This window comes from Phalacrocorax aristotelis, chromosome 28 (assembly GCF_949628215.1).
Source record: "Phalacrocorax aristotelis chromosome 28, bGulAri2.1, whole genome shotgun sequence".
Lineage (NCBI taxonomy): Eukaryota > Metazoa > Chordata > Aves > Suliformes > Phalacrocoracidae > Phalacrocorax > Phalacrocorax aristotelis.
Window position 1 is genome coordinate 686696 of NC_134303.1, and position 19620 is coordinate 706315.

At 71.5% G+C, this 19620-nt stretch overlaps 2 protein-coding genes across 2 annotated transcripts in view; both read right to left on the reverse strand.

The window, feature by feature from the left end:
- CACNA1A (calcium voltage-gated channel subunit alpha1 A) overlaps positions 1–16622 on the reverse strand; it is a 37605-nt gene extending 20983 nt beyond the window's left edge. The window contains 22 exon segments of the mRNA XM_075076072.1: positions 35–769; positions 1098–1204; positions 1296–1363; positions 1452–1569; positions 1666–1738; positions 1883–2014; positions 2398–2510; positions 3489–3601; positions 3675–3884; positions 4410–4499; positions 4617–4673; positions 4756–4871; positions 4959–5062; positions 5653–5840; positions 6269–6313; positions 6316–6420; positions 6497–6588; positions 10858–10997; positions 11433–11538; positions 15599–15617; positions 15620–15817; positions 15820–16622. Coding sequence (XP_074932173.1) covers positions 35–769; positions 1098–1204; positions 1296–1363; positions 1452–1569; positions 1666–1738; positions 1883–2014; positions 2398–2510; positions 3489–3601; positions 3675–3884; positions 4410–4499; positions 4617–4673; positions 4756–4871; positions 4959–5062; positions 5653–5840; positions 6269–6313; positions 6316–6420; positions 6497–6588; positions 10858–10997; positions 11433–11538; positions 15599–15617; positions 15620–15817; positions 15820–15883 — 2993 coding nt within the window. The 5' untranslated portion in view covers positions 15884–16622.
- A 604-nt stretch (positions 16623–17226) lies between these two features.
- Positions 17227–19620, reverse strand: part of LDLR (low density lipoprotein receptor) — a 10708-nt gene continuing 8314 nt past the window's right edge. The window contains 1 exon segment of the mRNA XM_075076078.1: positions 17227–17262. Coding sequence (XP_074932179.1) covers positions 17227–17262 — 36 coding nt within the window.

Below are 19620 nucleotides of genomic sequence, written 5' to 3' on the forward strand. Positions count from 1 at the left end.
ACCAGCCCCAGGGGGTCCTGCCCACCCCACTCACCTCCGCCGCCGGTGCCGCCTCTCCTTGTCGTCCCGCTTGCCCTCGCCGTCGTAGCCAGCCGGCGCGGCGTGCCGATGCCGCCGGCGCCGCTCGCCATCGCCATGCTCCCCGTCCCCTTCAGCCCGCACCGGCCGGCTGCCCTCCCGGTGCCGTGGCCGCCGCTCAGGCCGCCCGCCCTCCTCGCCCTCCTCGGCCGCCCGTCGGTGCGCCCGGTGCCGCCGGTGCTCGCGCTCGGGCTGGGGCGAGCCGGCGCGCCCGTCCCGGCTGCCGCCCGGCCGGTGCCGGCGCTCGAGGGCTTTGAGGCGCTCGGCGTCGGCGTAGGCGCGCTCCTGGCTGGGATCCCGCTCGGGCTCCCGGCTGCTGCTGCGGGGCCGGCGGCCCTCGGGGCCGGGGGGGTCCCCGGGGCGGGGACCTCCGGGGTCGGGGTAGCGCGGCTGCCGGCGGAGCTCCTCGGCGCGGGGCTGGCTGAAGCGGGGCTCCAGCGGCGGCTCGCCGGGGCGCGTCTTGTTGGTGTTGTTGTTGCGGTTCTCCTGGGGGTCCACCACCAGCGGCCGGTCCAGGTGGGTCTTCATGTCGGGGCGCAGGTGGCGGGCGTAGGGCACCTTCCAGCGCTCCTCGGGGTCCAGCTCGCTGTAGAGGGCCTCCCGGCTGGCCAGCAGGTTCTGCTTCCGCAGCTCGCTCGTCCGCTGCTCCCACACCGACTTCGAGGACTTCTGGTTCTTCTGCTGCTCCTTCCTGCAGCGGGGAGCCACAGCCCGCGTCGGGGGAGCCTGAGGCAGGCCGGGACCGAGCCCAGGTGCAGCCGGGGTGGAGCCGGGATGGAGCTGAGGATGGAGCCGGGATGGAGCTGGGATGGAGCTGAGGATGGAGCTGAGGATGGAGGTGCGGATGGAGCTGAGGATGGAGGTGAGGATGGAGCCGGGATGGAGCCGGGATGGAGCTGAGGATGGAGCCGGGATGGAGCCGGAATGGAGCTGAGGATGGAGGTGAGGATGGAGCTGGGATGGAGCCGGGATGGAGCCAGGATGGAGCCGGGATGGAGCCGGGCACACGATGCACTTACATGGTGACGGACATGTTGGCTGCGGAGAGCGGGCTCACTTCGGCCACCTCCTTCGCCTTCTGCAGTGCCAGCTTTTGGTTGGCGGCTTCTTCCTCCTCCTGCTCGTCCTGCAAAGCCCCACACCGTGTCCAGCCCAGCCCCGAGGCCACGGGCGATGGGTGGTGGTGGCCCCCCCACATCCCCAGCACTGGTCCTCACCTTGGTGAGCTCCTGCGCGTTGGCGAGGTTGTCCACCGCGATGGCCAAGAAGACGTTGAGGAGGGTGTCTGGGCACCCCGTCAAGGCAAAGCGGCTCCCAGCTCACACACCCCCCCGGCCCGGACCCTTCCGGGACCCCCAGCACCCCAAGGATACAGTTGCCAAAGAGGGTGAGGACGATGAAGTAGACGGAGAAAACCATCCCCCCCTTGACGCCGCCCTGAGATTTGATCCCATCGTACATCACCGCATTCCAGTCTTCGCCCGTCAGGATCTGGGTGGGGGGAAGGAGCCGTGGGGGCAGTGGGGACCCCCCCCCCAGCAGCCTAATTCCTCAGGAGCCCTAGGGAGGGGACTGGTGGCTCCCTACCTGAAACACCGTCATTATTGCTGCTGGGAAAGTGTCAAAGTTCGTGGGAGGGGTCCCGTCGTCAAAATTGAACCTGGGGGGGGGGAGCAGCAGTGGGAGCCCCACCCCCACCGGGTGTCCCCAGCAGGGACCTGGGGGCACAGAGACCACCCCCATGCTGGGGGTGGGGGGGCCAGGGTGGTCCTGGAGTGGCCCCATCCCCTGCCCAGTTACTCACTGTCCCCCGAAGAGCTGCATCCCCAAAAGGGCAAAGACAACGATGAAGAGGAAGAGGAGGAAGAGGAGGCTGATGATGGACTTCATGGAGTTCAGGAGGGAGACCACCAGGTTCCTCAGGGAAGCCCAGTACCTGCAAGGGCAGAGCCAGGCTGTGGGGCCACGGGGAACCAGCTACGGGGGGACAAGGGGACCCGACGGGACGGGGACGGCAAGGGGACATGGGGATGGTGAGGGGACATGGGGACAGCGAGGGGACAGAGGGACAGCGAGGGGACACGGGGATGATGATAAGGGGACCCAGAGAGGGTGAGGGGATAAGGGGCAGCAACTCGGCACCCAGGTACCCCACGATGGCTCTGTGCATCCATGCGCACACTCATGCTCGCACCTCCCCTGTGTTCGCAGGCCCACAGACACGGACAGACCAATGGACAGACGGACAAACCAATGGACAGACAGACTGACCAACAGACAGATGGACAGAGCAGCGGCGCCCGACCCGTCAGCACTTACTTTGTGACTTTGAAAATGCGCAGTAACCTGAGAGCTCGTAGCACGCTGATCCCGAAGGATGTTCCCGGCTTCACAACAGCCCAGATCACCTCGAAGATGCTTCCGATGATAACCTGGGGTGGGGAGAGCGTCCCCATCCAGGCCCCATCATCCCCATCCTGTCCCATCATCCCCATCCGCTCCCATCATCCCCGTCCTGTCACCATCATCCCCATCCACTCCCATCATCCCCATCCTGTCCCATCATCCCAATCCAGTCCCATCATCCCCATCCACTCCCATCATCCCCATCCTGTCCCATCCTCATCCCATTCCTCTCCCAGTCCCCATCCCATTCCCAAGTTCTTCCACATCTTCATCTTGTCTTCATCCCACCCCAATCCCACCCCCACCCCCGCCCCCATCCCCATCCCACCCCCGCCCCCACCCCCACCCCCACCCCCATCCCCATCCCCATCCCCATCCCCATCCCCATCCCCATCCCATCCCCATCCCCATCCCCATCCCATCCCCATCCCATCCCCATCCCATCCCCATCCCCATCCCATCCCATCCCCATCCCATCCCCATCCCCATCCCCATCCCATCCCCATCCCATCCCATCCCATCCCCATCCCCATCCCCATCCCCATCCCCATCCCCATCCCCATCCCCATCCCCATCCCCATCCCCATCCCCATCCCCATCCCCATCCCATCCCCATCCCATCCCCATCCCCATCCCCATCCCATCCCCATCCCATCCCATCCCATCCCATCCCCATCCCCATCCCCATCCCCATCCCCATCCCCATCCCATCCCCATCCCCATCCCCATCCCCATCCCCATCCCCATCCCATCCCCATCCCATCCCCATCCCCATCCCCATCCCATCCCCATCCCATCCCATCCCATCCCATCCCCATCCCCATCCCCATCCCCATCCCCATCCCCATCCCATCCCCATCCCCATCCCCATCCCCATCCCCATCCCCATCCCATCCCCATCCCCATCCCCATCCCCATCCCCATCCCCATCCCATCCCCATCCCCATCCCCATCCCATCCCCTCCCGCTCCCGCCGGCAGCTGCCGGGCCGGGGCCGGACTCACGGCACAGTCGAAGCAATTGAAGGACGAGTGAAAGTAAGGCCGCGTCCCCAGCCCGTACATTTTTATAAACATTTCGGACATAAAGAGTCCCAAGAAAATGAATTCTGCATAGTCTGGGGGGGAGAGAGAGTGAGGGGGGGCTGGGGGCCGGGCGGGGGGCGGGGGGCGGCGGGGGGGGGCACTCACAGAGGAAGTCGGAAAGCCAATCTGGCTGGTCGTAGTGAACGATAGCAACACACAGGGTGTTGAGCGCTACCAGACTGAGCACGGTCCAGTAGAAGGCCTGAGTTTTCACCATGCGGCGGATGTGGAAGCGCATCCTCCGCTCCCGCTTGTGGAAGAAGGTGGCGTTCTCCAGCTTGGCACTTTTGAGACTGGCGCGGGCGAAGGGGGAGCCTGCGGGGCGCGGGGGGGGCGTCGCAGGGAGCCCCCACTCGGCACCCGGTCACCCCACCACCCGTCAACCTGGCCCGTCACCCCATCGCCCCCCACCTCCCCACCCATCGCCTCATCATCCCTCTACCCATCATCCCTTCAACCCTCCATTGCCCCATCACCCCCCATCCATCACCCCCCCCGTCACCCCACACCCACCTCCCCCTCATCGCCCCATCTCCCCCCCACCCATCGCCCCCCACCCATCACCTCATCATCCCTCCATCGCCCCCCACCCATCGCACCCCACCCATCATCCCATCACCCTCCATCACCCCATCACCCCCCATCCATCACCCCCCGTCACCCCACACCCACCACCCCATCACCCCCTCATCGCCCCATCGCCCCCCACCCATCGGCACATCACCCCCCCCATCCTCCCACCATCACCCACCCTTCACCCCCCACCCATCGCCCCCATCATCCCCACCCGTCACCCCCCCACCCACCGCCCCTGCCAGGGAGCACCCGCGCCCCACCCACCCACGGAGGAGATGTCGGCCAGCTGCTCCTCAGCATCCTCAGGGCTCAGCAGGTCCGTCTTGCTCTTCTTGATGGTGGCCCTCCGGAGAGCTCCCGCAGGGGCGAGGGGCACAGGGAGGCGGGCGTCACCCGGGGGTCCCCGCCGGGACCCCCCCCCGGGGGTGGCCGCCCCCCCCGCCGGGGCCCGCGCCGGGGCAGGGCACTTACCATCGAAGGGGTGCCGGGGCTCTCCCTCGGTCTCGTCCTCCGCCAGGATCACTTCTTCTGAGAGAAAAGCGGGGGGCTCAGTGGGGTGGGGTGGGGGGTGTCTCGGGGGTCCCGGGGTGGGGGGGGTCCCAGCCCTCACCCGCCTTGGAGATCCACTCCATGTAGCCGTTGAGCTCCCGCTCGATCTGCTGCTGCCGCCGCAGCTTCAGGAAGGCCCGGCGGTTCTCCACCCGCTCCCGCTCTTTGGCAAACTCCCTGTGGGGCCGGCGTCAGGGGGGGGCTGGGGTGGGCACCCCGCTCCCTCCCAGCCCCCCGCCGAGCACCCCCCCCCCCGCCGCTTACCCGGACAGCACCCCCAGCACTAGGTTCAGCATAAAAAAGGAGCCGATGATGATGAGGGGGATGAAGTACAGCCAGTTCCAAGTGTTCCCTGAGGCATCGTTGCTCTGGGGGGGGGGGGAGGAGGGTCAGGGGTGGGGGGTCCCATGAGCTGGGGGTGGGGGTATGGGCCCCGTTTCTGCAGCTGGATATAGCCCAAGGGAGGGAGGGCAGCACAGCGGCTCCAGCATCCCCCCCCCCCCGGGGCTGGTAGCACCCCAAATCCCCCAGCTGTGCTCCCCACCCCACGCTGAGACATGGGGGACATGGGGGGGGCACGAGAGGATAGGGGGGGCAGGGGGATGCAGAGATCCCTGCAGGAGTCAGGGCTGCCGGCAGAGGGGGGGACCCCAGCGTCCTTTTTTGGGGGTACCCTCCTGCTCCACAGCGACCCCTCCCTCTGCAAACCACCTCCTGCTTTTGGGTGGGGGAGGGGGCTGCACCCCATTTCTCTTCATCCATGTGCACCTGGTAGGGTCAGAGCGTGGGAGCAGCGAGCGGGGACCCCCCAGGGGACGCCTTGGCGACACCCCCCGGGCGGGGGGGGGGACCGGCGAGCCCCGGAGGGGGACAGAAGGCAGCTCCCATGGAGAAACGGGGGAGCTGGTGGGGGGGGGAGCCCCGCGGCGGTGCCCGTCCCCGCGGCGCCAGGGCTCACATAGTAGAGGAGGTCTGTCCACCCTTCCATGGTGATGCACTGGAAGACGGTCAGGACGGCGAAGAGGATGTTGTCGAACTGGGTGATGCCGTAGTTGGGCCCCTCCCAGTACTTCTTGCACTTGGTGCCGTTGGGGCAGATCCGGGCCGGCTCGTCCGTCCCGCAGGGGACTTCCACCTTGATCTCGTCTGGAGTGGGGGGGGGGCGGCGACACGGGTCCGGGGGTCGCTCCTCAGCCCGGACCCCTCCCATCTCCCCCGCGGGGCTGCCGGACCCACCCCGTGTCCCCCCACCCACCCGTGTCCCCCCCCCCCCCCCAGCCTCCTTCACCCACCGCCCCCCTCCTTCCACCGCGGTGCTGACGCGGCTGCCGGGCAGAAATAGCTCCCGCCAATTAACGGCATCTTCATCAGGGGAGAGGAGTAATTAGGCCGTTCCATATCGGGCGCGGGCCACGGGCCCAGGGAGCTGGGGGGGGGGCTGCGGAGGAGGCGGCCCCGGCCCCACGGCGGCCCCACAGCGAGCCCTGAGCCCTCCCCAGTGGGGAGACAGCGGCGGGGCAGGGAGGGGTGGGGTGGGGGGATGGGGGGGGCTTGGGGGAGGGGGCCAGACCTACCCGTCACCAGGTCGAAGCAGGTGGTGTGAAATTTGCCCATATAAACTCTAATCCTATGATTGCAAAAATGAGGATCGCGAAAAACAGGAGGAGGCCGATCTGCAGCAGCGGGATCATCGCCTTCATGATGGACTTCAGGACGACTTGTAAACCTGCGCCAGACGGGGCTGAGCAGCCACGGCCCCCCCGGACCCCCCCCGGACCCCCCAGCATCCCCACACCGCTCACTTGGGATCCCCGAGACCAGCTTGAGGGGCCGGAGCACACGCACAGCCCGCAGCGTCCGCAGGTCGAACTGGGAGCCCACCGTGGCCAGGATGCTGCGGGCGAGAGGGGGGTCAGCGAGTGGAGACCCCCCGCCACGGCCAGCACCCCGACCCAGCCGGGGACCCCCACCAGCCGTGCCCCCACGACCAACAAGAGCCACAATGTCCCAGCCTGGCCACGTGCCCCACCATGGGCTGTGCCACCACGGCCACCACGAGCCCCCACATCCTGCCATGTGGCCACATGCCCACGGCCGTGCCACCACGGCCGCCACGAGCCCCCACATCCCGCCGTGTGGCCACATGCCCACGGCTGTGCCACCACGGCCGCCACGAGTCCCCACATCCCGCCGTGTGGCCACATGCCCACGGCTGTGCCACCACGGCCACCACGAGCCCCCACATCCCGCCGTGTGGCCACATGCCCACGGCTGTGCCACCACGGCCGCCACGAGTCCCCACATCCCGCCGTGTGGCCACATGCCCACGGCTGTGCCACCACGGCCGCCACGAGCCCCCACATCCTGCCGTGTGGCCACATGCCCACGGCCGTGCCACCACGGCCGCCACGAGCCCCCACATCCTGCCGTGTGGCCACATGCCCACGGCCGTGCCACCACGGCCACCACGAGCCCCCACATCCCGCCGTGTGGCCACATGCCCACGGCTGTGCCACCACGGCCGCCACGAGTCCCCACATCCCGCCGTGTGGCCACATGCCCACGGCCGTGCCACCACGGCCGCCACGAGCCCCCACATCCTGCCGTGTGGCCACATGCCCACGGCTGTGCCACCACGGCCACCACGAGCCCCCACATCCCGCCGTGTGGCCACATGCCCACGGCTGTGCCACCACGGCCACCACGAGCCCCCACATCCCGCCGTGTGGCCACATGCCCACGGCTGTGCCACCACGGCCACCACGAGCCCCCACATCCCGCCGTGTGGCCACATGCCCACGGCTGTGCCACCACGGCCGCCACGAGTCCCCACATCCCGCCGTGTGGCCACATGCCCACGGCCGTGCCACCACGGCCACCACGAGCCCCCACATCCCGCCGTGTGGCCACATGCCCACGGCCGTGCCACCACGGCCACCACGAGCCCCCACATCCCGCCGTGTGGCCACATGCCCACGGCTGTGCCACCACGGCCGCCACGAGTCCCCACATCCCGCCGTGTGGCCACATGCCCACGGCTGTGCCACCACGGCCACCACGAGCCCCCACATCCCGCCGTGTGGCCACATGCCCACGGCTGTGCCACCACGGCCGCCACGAGTCCCCCACATCCCGCCGTGTGGCCACATGCCCACGGCTGTGCCACCACGGCCGCCACGAGCCCCCACATCCTGCCGTGTGGCCACATGCCCACGGCTGTGCCACCACGGCCACCACGAGCCCCCACATCCCGCCGTGTGGCCACATGCCCACGGCTGTGCCACCACGGCCACCACGAGCCCCCACATCCCGCCGTGTGGCCACATGCCCACGGCTGTGCCACCACGGCCACCACGAGCCCCCCACATCCCGCCGTGTGGCCACATGCCCACGGCTGTGCCACCACGGCCGCCACGAGTCCCCACATCCCGCCGTGTGGCCACATGCCCACGGCCGTGCCACCACGGCCACCACGAGCCCCCACATCCTGCCGTGTGGCCACATGCCCACGGCTGTGCCACCACGGCCACCACGAGCCCCCACATCCCCGCCGTGTGGCCACATGCCCACGGCTGTGCCACCACGGCCGCCACGAGTCCCCCACATCCCGCCGTGTGGCCACATGCCCACGGCTGTGCCACCACGGCCACCACGAGCCCCCCACATCCTGCCGTGTGGCCACATGCCCACGGCTGTGCCACCACGGCCACCACGAGCCCCCACATCCTGCCGTGTGGCCACATGCCCACGGCTGTGCCACCACGAGCCCCCACATCCCGCCGTGTGGCCACATGCCCACGGCCGTGCCACCACGGCCACCACGAGCCCCCACATCCCCGCCGTGTGGCCACATGCCCACGGCCGTGCCACCACGGCCACCACGAGCCCCCACATCCCGCCGTGTGGCCATGTGCCCACGGCCGTGCCACCACGGCCACCACGAGCCCCCACATCCCGCCGTGTGGCCACATGCCCACGGCCGTGCCACCACGGCCACCACGAGCCCCCACATCCCGCCGTGTGGCCACATGCCCACGGCCGTGCCACCACGGCCACCACGAGCCCCCACATCCCGCCGTGTGGCCACATGCCCACGGCCGTGCCACCACAGCCACCACGAGCCCCCACATCCTGCCGTGTGGCCACATGCCCACGGCCGTGCCACCACGGCCACCACGAGCCCCCACATCCCGCCGTGTGGCCACATGCCCACGGCCGTGCCACCACGGCCACCACGAGCCCCCACATCCCGCCGTGTGGCCACGTGCCCACGGCTGTGCCACCACGGCCGCCACGAGCCCCCACATCCCCACCACATGGCCATGTGCCCACAGCCATGCACCACGGCCACCACGAGCCCCCACATCCCGCCGTGTGGCCACGTGCCCACGGCTGTGCCACCACGGCCACCATGAGCCCCCACATCCCGCCGTGTGGCCACGTGCCCACGGCTGTGCCATCACGGCCACCACGAGCCCCCACATCCCGCCGTGTGGCCACGTGCCCACGGCTGTGCCACCATGGCCACCATGAGCCCCCACGTCCCCAGTGACCCACCACGTCCCCAGTGAGCCCCCACGTCCCCGCCGCGTGGCCACGGTGAGCCCCCCCCCACGTCCCCGGTGAGCCCCCATGTCCCCGCCGCATGGCCACGTGCCCACGGCCGTGCCGTCAGGGCCGGGAGCCGGTGCTGGCAGCGCGGGCGGGAGCGCTGAGCTATATTTAGCCTTTCTGGGCCGAGCGCGGCAGCGCTGCCGGTGCTGATGCCGGAGCCGATGCCGGAGCCGGGCCCAGCCCGGGGGGTCACAGCTCCCGGCCAGCACCAGCCCGGGGGTCCCCAAGGACCCGGGTGGCAGTGGAGGGACCCAGGCACCTGGAGGCACCCCAGGGGCCCATTGCCGTCCCCACAGCCCCCACGGCCCCACCGAGGGTCCCCTCCGCTGCTGCCTGTCGCCATGGCAACCGGTCGGCCCCCATCCATCCCCTTCATCCCCATTCATCCCACCGAGGGTCCCCGGTTCATTCATCCCCGTTGCCCCGGTGACGTGGGGGCTCATTCACACGGGTGGGGCTGGGCATGGGGGTTTTGGGGGGGGGTAGGGTGCAAGGGGGGGTGCTGGGATGCAAGGGGGGAGTGGGGTGCGGGGGGTGCAAGAGGGAGCAGCGGGATGCAGGGGGGGTGTAGGGGGGGTGTAGGGGGAGAGCAGAGGCGGGTGCAGCGGGTATGTGGGGAGCAGAGTGGGAGCAGGGGGGGAGCATGGGGGGTGCAGGGGGTATGGGGGGGTGCAGGGGGAAATAGAGGGGGACTGGGGGGTGCAGGGGATGCAGGGGGTACCAAGGGGGGGTGTGGGGAGGAGCAGGGGATGCAGGGGGTACCAAGGGGGGGTGAGGGGAGGAGCAGGGTGCAAGGAGGGAGCATGCAAGGAGGGAGCAGGTTGCACGTGGGAGCGGTGGGGTGCAGGAGGGGAGTGAGGGGGTGCAGAGCAGGAGGAAGCAGCCAGAACAGCCCCCGATGTGGCCGAGCGCTCGAGGGGACGCAGGGCACGGAAGGGACAGCCCAGTCTCCAACCCACGACAGCCCCGCTGCTCCCTGCCTCAGTTTCCCCGCTGGCTCTCCCGGCAGGAGGGCGAACGCCGGGCACGTGGCAGCCGTCGGAGGGGCTGGGGCCGGGGTGCCGCGGGCAGGGGGCAGCACCCCGCCAGGGGCTCCGGGGCTGGGGAGTCGGGGCTGCTGCTGAAGCGCCGGTGGCGGGTGCGGGTGCCGGGCCGGTGAGTGGCGGCTCGGGGAAATATTGTGACAGCGCTAAGAGGCACTTGCTGCCGCCGGGAAGGGGGACGAGCGCCGCAGGCGATAATTAACGTCTCACCCGGCCCCGGCCCGGCAGGCGCTGGTGACGCCCGGGACCGCCGGGCGGGTGCAGCCCCGGCGCACGCGTGTGCACGCATGTACACGCACACGTGTGTGCGCACACGCCGTCTGCACGCACAAGCTCCACGACGGTCCTGCAGCTTGCACGCCTGCGCGCACACGCGTGGGTCTGCTACATGCGGGGAAGGGTGCAGGGCTGGCACGCGTGTGCACACGCACACGCAGCCCCACGGCAGCGGGGGGGGCGGCGCATCCCCCCCCCGCGTCCCCGGGCGGGCAGGACGGGGGCCTCACCCGGTGAGGACGACCACGAAGTCCATCACGTTCCAGCCATTGCGCAGGTAGGAGCCTTTGTGGAAGGCGAAGCCCAGCGCGATGATCTTGATCCCCGCCTCGAAGCAAAAGATGCCGATGAAGTACGGCTCCGTGTCATCCTGGGGACAGGGACAGGCGTGAGGCCGCTGGATAGGGGGGTGCGGGGACACCCCCCGCACGCTCCCACCCTGTGGGGTGAGGGCGCATCCAGGATGGCCGCTGGCCCCATACCCCCCACCCTCCCCAGGTGCCGCAGGGTGGAGGCGGCCGCCGCTCCCGGCATGGCCCAGATTCCCAGCAAGGAGGAAACTGGGACGCCAGCAGGTCCGGGGGGGACTGGGAGCCGCGGCCACCGGGTGCCAGCTGCTCGCGGTGCAGGCTGGCAGCCAGCCCTGGCCCTGCCACCCACGCCAGGGTGGTCAGGGACCCTTGCCAGAGCCCCCAGGATGGATAGAGACCCTCGCCAGAGCCCCCAACGTGGCCACGGACCCTCTCCGGTGCCCCCAGGGTGGCTGGGGACCCTCGCCGGAGCCCCCCACTGGCCCCGCGCTCACCAGCCGCTCCGACATGGGGGTCTTGTCCTCGTCAGGCAGGTGCTGCTCCAGCGCCAGGACGATGCAGTTCGCGATGATGGTGGCTAAAATCATGTATTCAAAAGGAGTACGGCCAAGTCAAGGAAAACCCAGCTGGGCCAAGCCTGCAGGGGACTGGGGTCCCCCCAGACCAGGCTGGCTGGGGACACCGAGGCAGGAAAGGGGCCACCGGGGAGCCAAAGGGAAGAGGGGCTCGGGACCCCCCCGTGCTGGTGGCGGTTGGCGGCAGGGACGTGGGGGCCCAGCTGCCACCAGTGCCCACGTGCTCTGCGGCTCATTAATTTCCCCATCAAAGGCGCGACCCAGCGGCCCCGGCTCCTTGGCACGAAGCCTCTCGCCCGGCAGGAGCCGGCAGCGATCAAAGCGCCTCGGCGACAGCGGGACCTGGGGAGACCTACACGGCACCCGCCCGGCCCCGCCGGCTCCCAAGCAGGGATGCCGTCCTCGTGCGGTGCCACCGCCGGGGCCCGTACACGCTTTGGGGTCTGCGTTCGGTGAGCGCATCCCCCATCCCGGCCGGCAGTGCCGGGACCCTGCGCCATGGCCCCGGCACCGCGGGTGCGGGCAGCGGGCGTGGGGGTGTGGCGGCGGCTGTGGTGACGGCTGAGCAGGGGCTGGGGCAGGCTGGGGGGGTTCGAGAACCCCCATCCTGCTGCCCCACAGCAAGTCCTGCACCGCGTTATGTGGCCGCAGAGCGGGACCCAGCTCGTTCGCACCCGGTTTGTGCCACCAGCCCCGCGCAGCTGCCGGGTGCCGCAGCTCCCCGGCACCCCGACAGAGCTGCCCCATGGCCACGGCCGAGGGCTCGGACAAGGCTGCGCCGGTGGCAACACCAGATGCAAAGCTGGGACTGGATCCTGCTCCCCACCCCTCTGCAGCGCGACCGAGGTGTGGGGAACGGCTGCTGACCCCGCTGCCAGACGCGGCATGGCTGTCCAGCAAGGCTATCCAGCGTGGCACAGCTACCCAGCACGGCTATCTGGCATGGCACGGCTACCCGGCACACACGGCTGTCTGGCATGGCTGTCCAGCACGGCACAGCTCTCCGGCACGGCAAGGCTGTCCAGCCTGGCGATTCGGCACGGCTACGCGGCCTGGCACAACCCTCCATCACAGCCCAGCTATCTGGCCCGGCACAGTTATCACACACAGCTTTTCGGCACGGCTATCCGGCCTGGCGTGCCTGCGTGGCGTGGACGTTTGGCATGGCTCTGTGCCCTGGCACGGCTGTCTGGCATGGCAGGGCTACCCGGCACAGCCCAGCTGCCTGGCATGGCTATTCCGCTCAGCCATCCAGCGCGGCATGGCTATCCGGCACAGCTATCCGGCACAGTGTCTGGCACAGCTATCGGACACAGCACAGCTCTCTGGCACGGCATGGCTGTCCAGCACAGCACGGCTATCCGGTACAGCTATCCGGCATGGCACAGCTATCCGGCACAGCTATCTGGCACGGCACAGTTATCCGGGGCAGCACAGCTCTCCGGCACGGCCATCCAGCACAGCACAGCGATGCAGCACAGCTATCTGGCACAGCGCGGCTATCTGGCACAGCGCAGCTAATCGGCACAGCTCTCCGGCACGGCGCAGCTCTCTGGCCATGGGCACCCAGGGCCAGCTCTGCCCCCCCGAGCCGGGGCACGGCCCCCCCGGGGCAGCCCCGCGGGGGTCGGGCAGCGCCCGCTGGCCCCCCATGCCACGCCGGCCACGAGCGGGGCCGTGTCACCGCCCGCTGCGGGGAGCCGGAGCGCGGGTGCCCGGTGGAAGGGGCTTGGGGGCACCGTAGGAGCATCCCCCCCACCCCCCACCCCCGCGGCCAACCGGAGCCCGCCGCCTCCTCGCGCCCGGGCTGTCGTGAGAGCGGGGGAGGCTCTGCGCGCCCGCAGGATTGGGCCCACGGGGGCTCGGGGTGGGCGGCGCGATGCATCACCCTCCTCGCCCCCCTCCGCGGCTGCCGGCAGGGCTGCCCTCGCCCCCGGCCCCCCCGGCACCCCCGGCCCCCCCGGCCTCGCTCCCGCCTCGCCGGCAGCTCCGGCCGCTCGCCAGGACGTCAGCGCCGGCCACCGACCCGCTGCGACAGCGGCAGCCCTGGCCCGCGGCCCCGCCACGCTCGCCCCCCCCCCCGCCACCGCGAAGCCCCTTCCCCACGGCACGGCACGGCGGCCCTGGCTCGCACGCGGCAGCGGGGCGCCCGCTCGGTGCCAACGGCAGGGCCCGGCACGGCGGGGCTCGGTGTGCCCCGCACCGGCTCCCGCCCCAGGGACGCGGCAGCCAGGACGGTGCTGCCGGTGGTGCCCGTCCCGCTGCGGCACGCCACGGCCACGCACCGGCGGGTTTTTGCCTCCACGCGGACAAACCCCCGCCGCGGTTTGCCCCCTGCACCGGCAGCACCGGCCCCGCACCGGGGCCGACATTTCGGCGCTGCGTCCCCCCGCCGCCCATCGCCCGGCACCGCGGCTGCGGCGCACATGCCCAGTGGGGCACCGGCGGCGCCCGCTGCCCAAACCCTCCCCGGTGTCGGGGGGGTCCCCGAAAGGCTCGGGGGAGCCACCCGGCAGGGCCGGACCCAGCGGCGAGCCTGCGGCTCCCTCGGCAGCACCCCAAAACCGCGCGGTGCCCCCCCCCAGCCCGTGGCAGGGCCCTCATGGCCGTGAGGAGCAGTGACAGTGGCCCTTTTTGGGTGACAGTGGCCCTTTTTGGGGTGCCGCTGCCAGCCGAGGGTTTTGGGGTGCCGGGGAGGACACGGGCCAGGAGGCACCCAAGGGCAGCAGGGCAGGAGTTGCAGCCCCACGGTGATGCCCCAAAATGGCCCCAGACCCCCAAAAGCCCCAGCGGGTCAGCCCTGGGGGCGGGACGGACCTGGGGACACCCCGAGTCCGGGGGGGACCCTGGGTGATGGAGATGGGCTCTGCTGGCATCGGGGGGGGGGCTGAGCCCTGCACCGAGGGCTGCAGGGACGCAGGGGTGCCAGGTCAGCCATCCCCCCGCTCAATTAGGGCACCGGGACACGCTAGTGCAATGGGGTCCCCCTGCCCCCAGCCCCCCAGGGTGAGCTGGACCCCCCAAAACCCGCCAGGCAGGGCCAGGGACTGGGACATGGCATGGCCACGGGGGCGATGGACGGGGGTGGGTGCAGGGCTGGGGAAGGGGCAGGGATGGGGACAGGGACACAGCGTGGGGACCGGGACCTGGTGCAGGGCAGGGGGACAGGACCCAATGCAGGGCAGGGGAACGGGGACATGGCAGGGGCACCAGGACCCCAATGCAGGGCAGGGAATGGGGACATGGCCGGGGGACCCCAATGCAGGGTAGGGGAATGGGACACGGCATGGGGACCCCAATGCAGGGCAAGGGAATGGGGACATGCAGGGGGATGGGGACCCCAATGCAGGCAGGGGAATGGGGACATGGTGGGGGGACAGGGACCCCAATGCAAGGCAGAGGAATGGGGTCCCCAGCATGGGGACTGGACCCCAATGCAGGGCAGGGGGATGGGGACATGCCAGGGGCACCAGGACCCCAATGCAGGGCAGGGGAATGGGGACACTGGCATGGGGACAGGGACCCCAATGCAGGGCAGGGGAATGGGGACACAGCATGGGGACCCCAATGCAGGGCAAGGGAATGGGGACATGCCAGGGGGATGGGGACCCCAATGCAGGGCAGGAGAATGGGGACACAGCATGGGACCCCAATGCAGGGCAGGGAATGGGGTCCCAGCAGGGTGATGGGACCCCAATGCAGGGCAGGGAATGGGGACACAGCATGGGGACAGGGACCCCAATGCAGGGCAGGGGGATGAGGACCCCAGCATAGGGACCCCAGCATGGGGACAGGAGCTGCTGCAGGACATGGGATGGGGACCCCAAGGCAGGTCAGGGATGGGGGACGTGGGACAGGCAGCCGGCGCAGGGCACGGAAACGGGGTCCCCAGCACGGGGCTGGGGTGCTGGCGCAGGCCACGGGGCCGGGGACCCCAGCTTGGGGCCAAGGACCTGGCGCAGGACGGCGGGCTGGGGGACCGGGGACCCGCTGCGGGGCAGGGGGATGGGGGCGGGAGCGGAGCTGTGTGCGGGGCCGGGCGCGGGCGGCATGCCGCGGGGCGCGGGGGCCCCCCCAAAGGATATGGCCATTCGGTGATCTTTTGGCGTATTTCCTCACCACGTTGTCCTCGCTGAAGAGGAAGAGGGAGCGGTTGACCGTCAGGCAGTTCTGCCGGACGGGGATGGGGTTGTAGAGAGCCATGGTGCGGGCTCGCTGGGCCATCGACTGCTTGTACATCCTCTGCGCCCCGGGGGGGCCGCCCTGCCGCGGGCCCCCCGCACCCGGCCCCCCGCCGCGGCCCCGGGGCCGCCGGGCCCGCCGCCCCCGGCCCCGTAGCGGGCCGGCACCTCGTCTCCGAAGCGAGCCATCCTGCAGAGAGCGACGGGCCGGGGCTTACGCTGCTGAGGCCGGCACCGGCGAGAAGCTCATCACATCCCATGGGCCGCCGCCGGATGGGGGGGGGTCCCGGCCGGGCGGGGGGGGGGTCGCTCAGGCGGCGGCGGGGCCGGTGGCAGCGGGGACCGGCCCGGGCATCCTTCCTCTGCGCCCCCGCGGCGGGGGCCGGCGGGGGCCGCCCCCCCCCGATCCGGCTGGGGGGGGCGCGGGGGGGCGCGGGGGGGTGCGGCACCCCCGGCTGGGGGTGGGGGGTGTCCCGCCGCTGCGGTTCGCGGTGCCCGGGGCGGCGGGGGGGTGCCGAGGTGCCCCGATGCAGCAGCGGGGGGGGGGCGGCGGCAGCTCCCCCAGCGCGGCGGCTCCGGCTGCGCCAATTCCGAGCGGCCCGGTTGGGGGGGGGGCGGGGGGGGCGGGGGGGGGGCGAGAAAACCGCGCCCGGTCAGCGCGTCCCGCCGCCCCCGGCAGCCGCCGCCGAGCAGCGCCGCGGGCAGCCCGGAGCATGGGCGGGAGGGAGAAAAAAATCCCCCCCCAAAAAAATCCAAAATCGCCCAAAAATAAAAAGAATTAAAAATTTAAAAAAAAATCTCGGCGGAGGCGGCGGCGCTGCGGGCGCGTCCCCCCCCCTCGGGCCGGGCGGGGGTCGCCGTCAGCCCCCCGGCAGCAGCGGGGCGGCGGGGCCCATCGGCCCGGGCTGCGGCAGAGCCTCCGCGCTGCTCCTCCTCCTCCTCCTCCTCCTCCTCCTCCTCCTCCTCCTCCTCCTCCTCCTCCTCCTCCCCCTGCCTGCCCGCGGGGCTCTTCCTCCCCCCGCCTCCTCCTCCTCCGCCGCCGCCGCCGCCGCCCGGCTTAGGGCTAAAAGGAGCGCGGTGCTGGGGAGGGGGCGGCGGGCGGGGGAGCGCAGGTGGGGTGCAGCACCCCGAGAGCGCAGCACCCCCAGCACCCACCGGGCCCCGGCCCCGGCTCACCGGCGGCCACGGGCGGGAGGGTGGCACGGGGGGGCACAGACACGGGCGGGACGGTGGGCACAAGTGTGTAAAAACCACAGCAGGGCGGCTGCAGAGGCGCGTGCACGGCCTTGTGCAAGAGCAGGCAGGACGGCACACACAAGTGTGCACAAGCAGGACAGCGTGCACGGGTGTGCACAACTGCAGGCCAAATGCACGCCAACAGCTGGTGTGCAAGGGTGGGCGCTGCCGCGTGCAAGGCTGTGCACTGAGCACGGGGATGGGAGCACGCCACAGGCCGGTCAGCGTGCAAGGGTGTGCACTGCTGCGTGCAAGGCTGTGCACGAGCCCAGGGACAGAAGCATGCCACGGGCCCGTCAGTGTGTGAGGCCGTGCACACCCACGGGGCCGACCTGTGTGAGGGCACACACAATCACCCATGACCCCCCCCGTGCCCCACGGTACCAACGTGCCCGGCCAAGTGTGTGTCTGTGCACACTCGTGCAGCCGACATGCACGAGCAGGCCCCCGTGGCCGACACGTGTGACCACGGCTGCGACCGCGTGCACAACCCTCACCACCTGCCTCAGTTTCCCCAAAGGGAGACCCCCCTCTCGCCCCAACCCCATCCTGGGGGGGCGGCGGGGCCCACCCCTGAGGAAGGGGGTGGGATGTGGGGGGGCAGCGCCAGAACCGTGGGGTCCCCTCGTGCCCCCTGAGCCGCAGCCGCCCCCCCCCAGCGTGGAGGGAAGTAGGTCGCCCGGTGCCCCCAGCCCCGCGCCTGACGTCAGGGCCTTTTGTCCGGGCGTCGCTTTTGTGCTGGCACCCGCGGCTGTGCCACGCGCTCGGCTCGGCGCCGCCGGCAAGGGGGTGGCTGCGGGGGGAGCGGGGCTGCGGCCCCCCCACCCTCCTGCACCCCCAGTCCGGGGGATGCTCAGGGCCGTGTCTCCATCACCCCCAGCATGAGGAGGGGGAAAAGGTGGGGCAGAGCCCCCCACCACAGCCCCACCGCAGCCCCCCGCCCAGCGCAGGGCATCTTTCCCATTTTGGCCCCCTTTCCCCCCAAAACGTGCTGCCCCAGGCCCACACCTGCAGACGATGCCGGGGGGTGCTCAGGGAGGGGTGACAATGCCAGGCTGGGACGGGGACACCGTCTCCCCGTGCCCTCCGCTGCTGGTGACCCAGGGACACCCCCAGCAGCCTCCCCAGCCCCCTGCTCGGCCGCACGCCGGGCTGTGCCGGCGGTGCCGGGCTGCAGCAGCCCTTGGCGGCGGCGCTGGCTCCGGCCGAGCCGCAGATGCAGCGAGGAGCCAGAGCCAGGACGGGGGGGGCTGGCAGGGCCGGGGGGGCCGGGGCTCCATCCCTGCTCCCCACCCCCAGTCCCCGCTGTCCCCGGCCATGGGGACGTCACCGAGTCGGCGCTGGGGGATGCACCGAGCGTGATCGGTCTCAGCCCCCACAGCGGGCGTCGAGCCGGGAGCGCTGCCAGCCCCACAGCCGCGGTGCCCCCACCACAGCCCTTCCCCAGCCCCACAGCTGGGATGCGCCACCACCGGGACCGTCCCCACCCGGGGTGACCCTGAGCGTCGCCTCCGAGCGACGGGGACCCCAAAGCACCCGGCGAGGAGGGGCCGGGGGGCATCCTCGGCCACCCGCACGGCTTCCAGCATCGCCCAGCGGGCGTGTGCACGGCCCCACGCGCGTGTGCGTGCCGCGGGAGGTGCGGGCGAGGCCCGACGCCCGCACCGGCCCGGCACGTGTGCGCGCCGCGGGCAGGCGCGTGCCGGCAGGGCGGAGCGCGGGGGGTTAACGCGGGCAGCGCTGCCAGACTCCGGGCTCAGCACTTCCCCGATTTCCCTGGCCGGGGGCCGGAGCTGGGGGCCGGCGCCGGAGCGGGTGCCAACGCCACCCGCCTGCCCGGCCGTGGTGACCCCGGCCTGGCTCCCGCTGCCCCGGTGGGTGGCGGAGCCCCGCGACCAGCCCCAGCTCCGCGGGGCAGGATGCGGCCGCAGGGCCTGGCCCCGTGCCCCCGCGCAGCCGGTGCAGATGGGCGTCCCGCGGTGCCGGCAGCCGGTGCGGGCAGTGCCGGGGCACCGCAGCCCCTTGGCCCCGCGCTGGATCCGGCCCCGCTGCCAGGGCGGCCGGAGGGGGTTTCTCCAAGGCCGGGGGGATGGAGGGGGCTGGGGGAGGGAGAGGCCGGCACGGCGGGCGCGGAGAGGGATGGACCCGGCCCCAAAGAAGCCGCGCAGCGGAGCCGGGGCGCCCCGGCCGTGCCAGCCCGGTCACCCCGCTGCGGCCGCATCCTGCACCGCCTCCGAGCCCGGCACCTCCAGCTCCGCAGCCCTGGCTCGTTTCCCCCCAGTACAAACCTGGTGCCAGTGCCCGGTCCTCGGCAGCCCCGTGTGCGTCCCCCCCCGGGGCTGGGGAAGCCACCGCCGCGCTCATCCCCATCGCCGGGGCATCGCGGGGACGCACCCTGCTCAGCACACGCCTGGCGCTTTCGGGGGCAGCACCCAAGGGTCCTGGGGCAGCCCCAGCCCCAGGATCTGGCCCCGGGGCGAAGCTGAGGGCAGCCGCCCCCCGTCCGCACGGACCCTGCCTGGTCCCGGGGCCGCTGGAGCTGCCAGGAGCCAAAACAGCCAGAAAATCCATTTCTGGGACACGACGGGCTTCGCTGCGACGGGACGGGGACGGGACGGGGACACCGTGGGGTCCCACCGCGGCCGGGACGCGGCACGGGGGCCTCCAGCTCCGTCCGTCTGTCCGCCCCG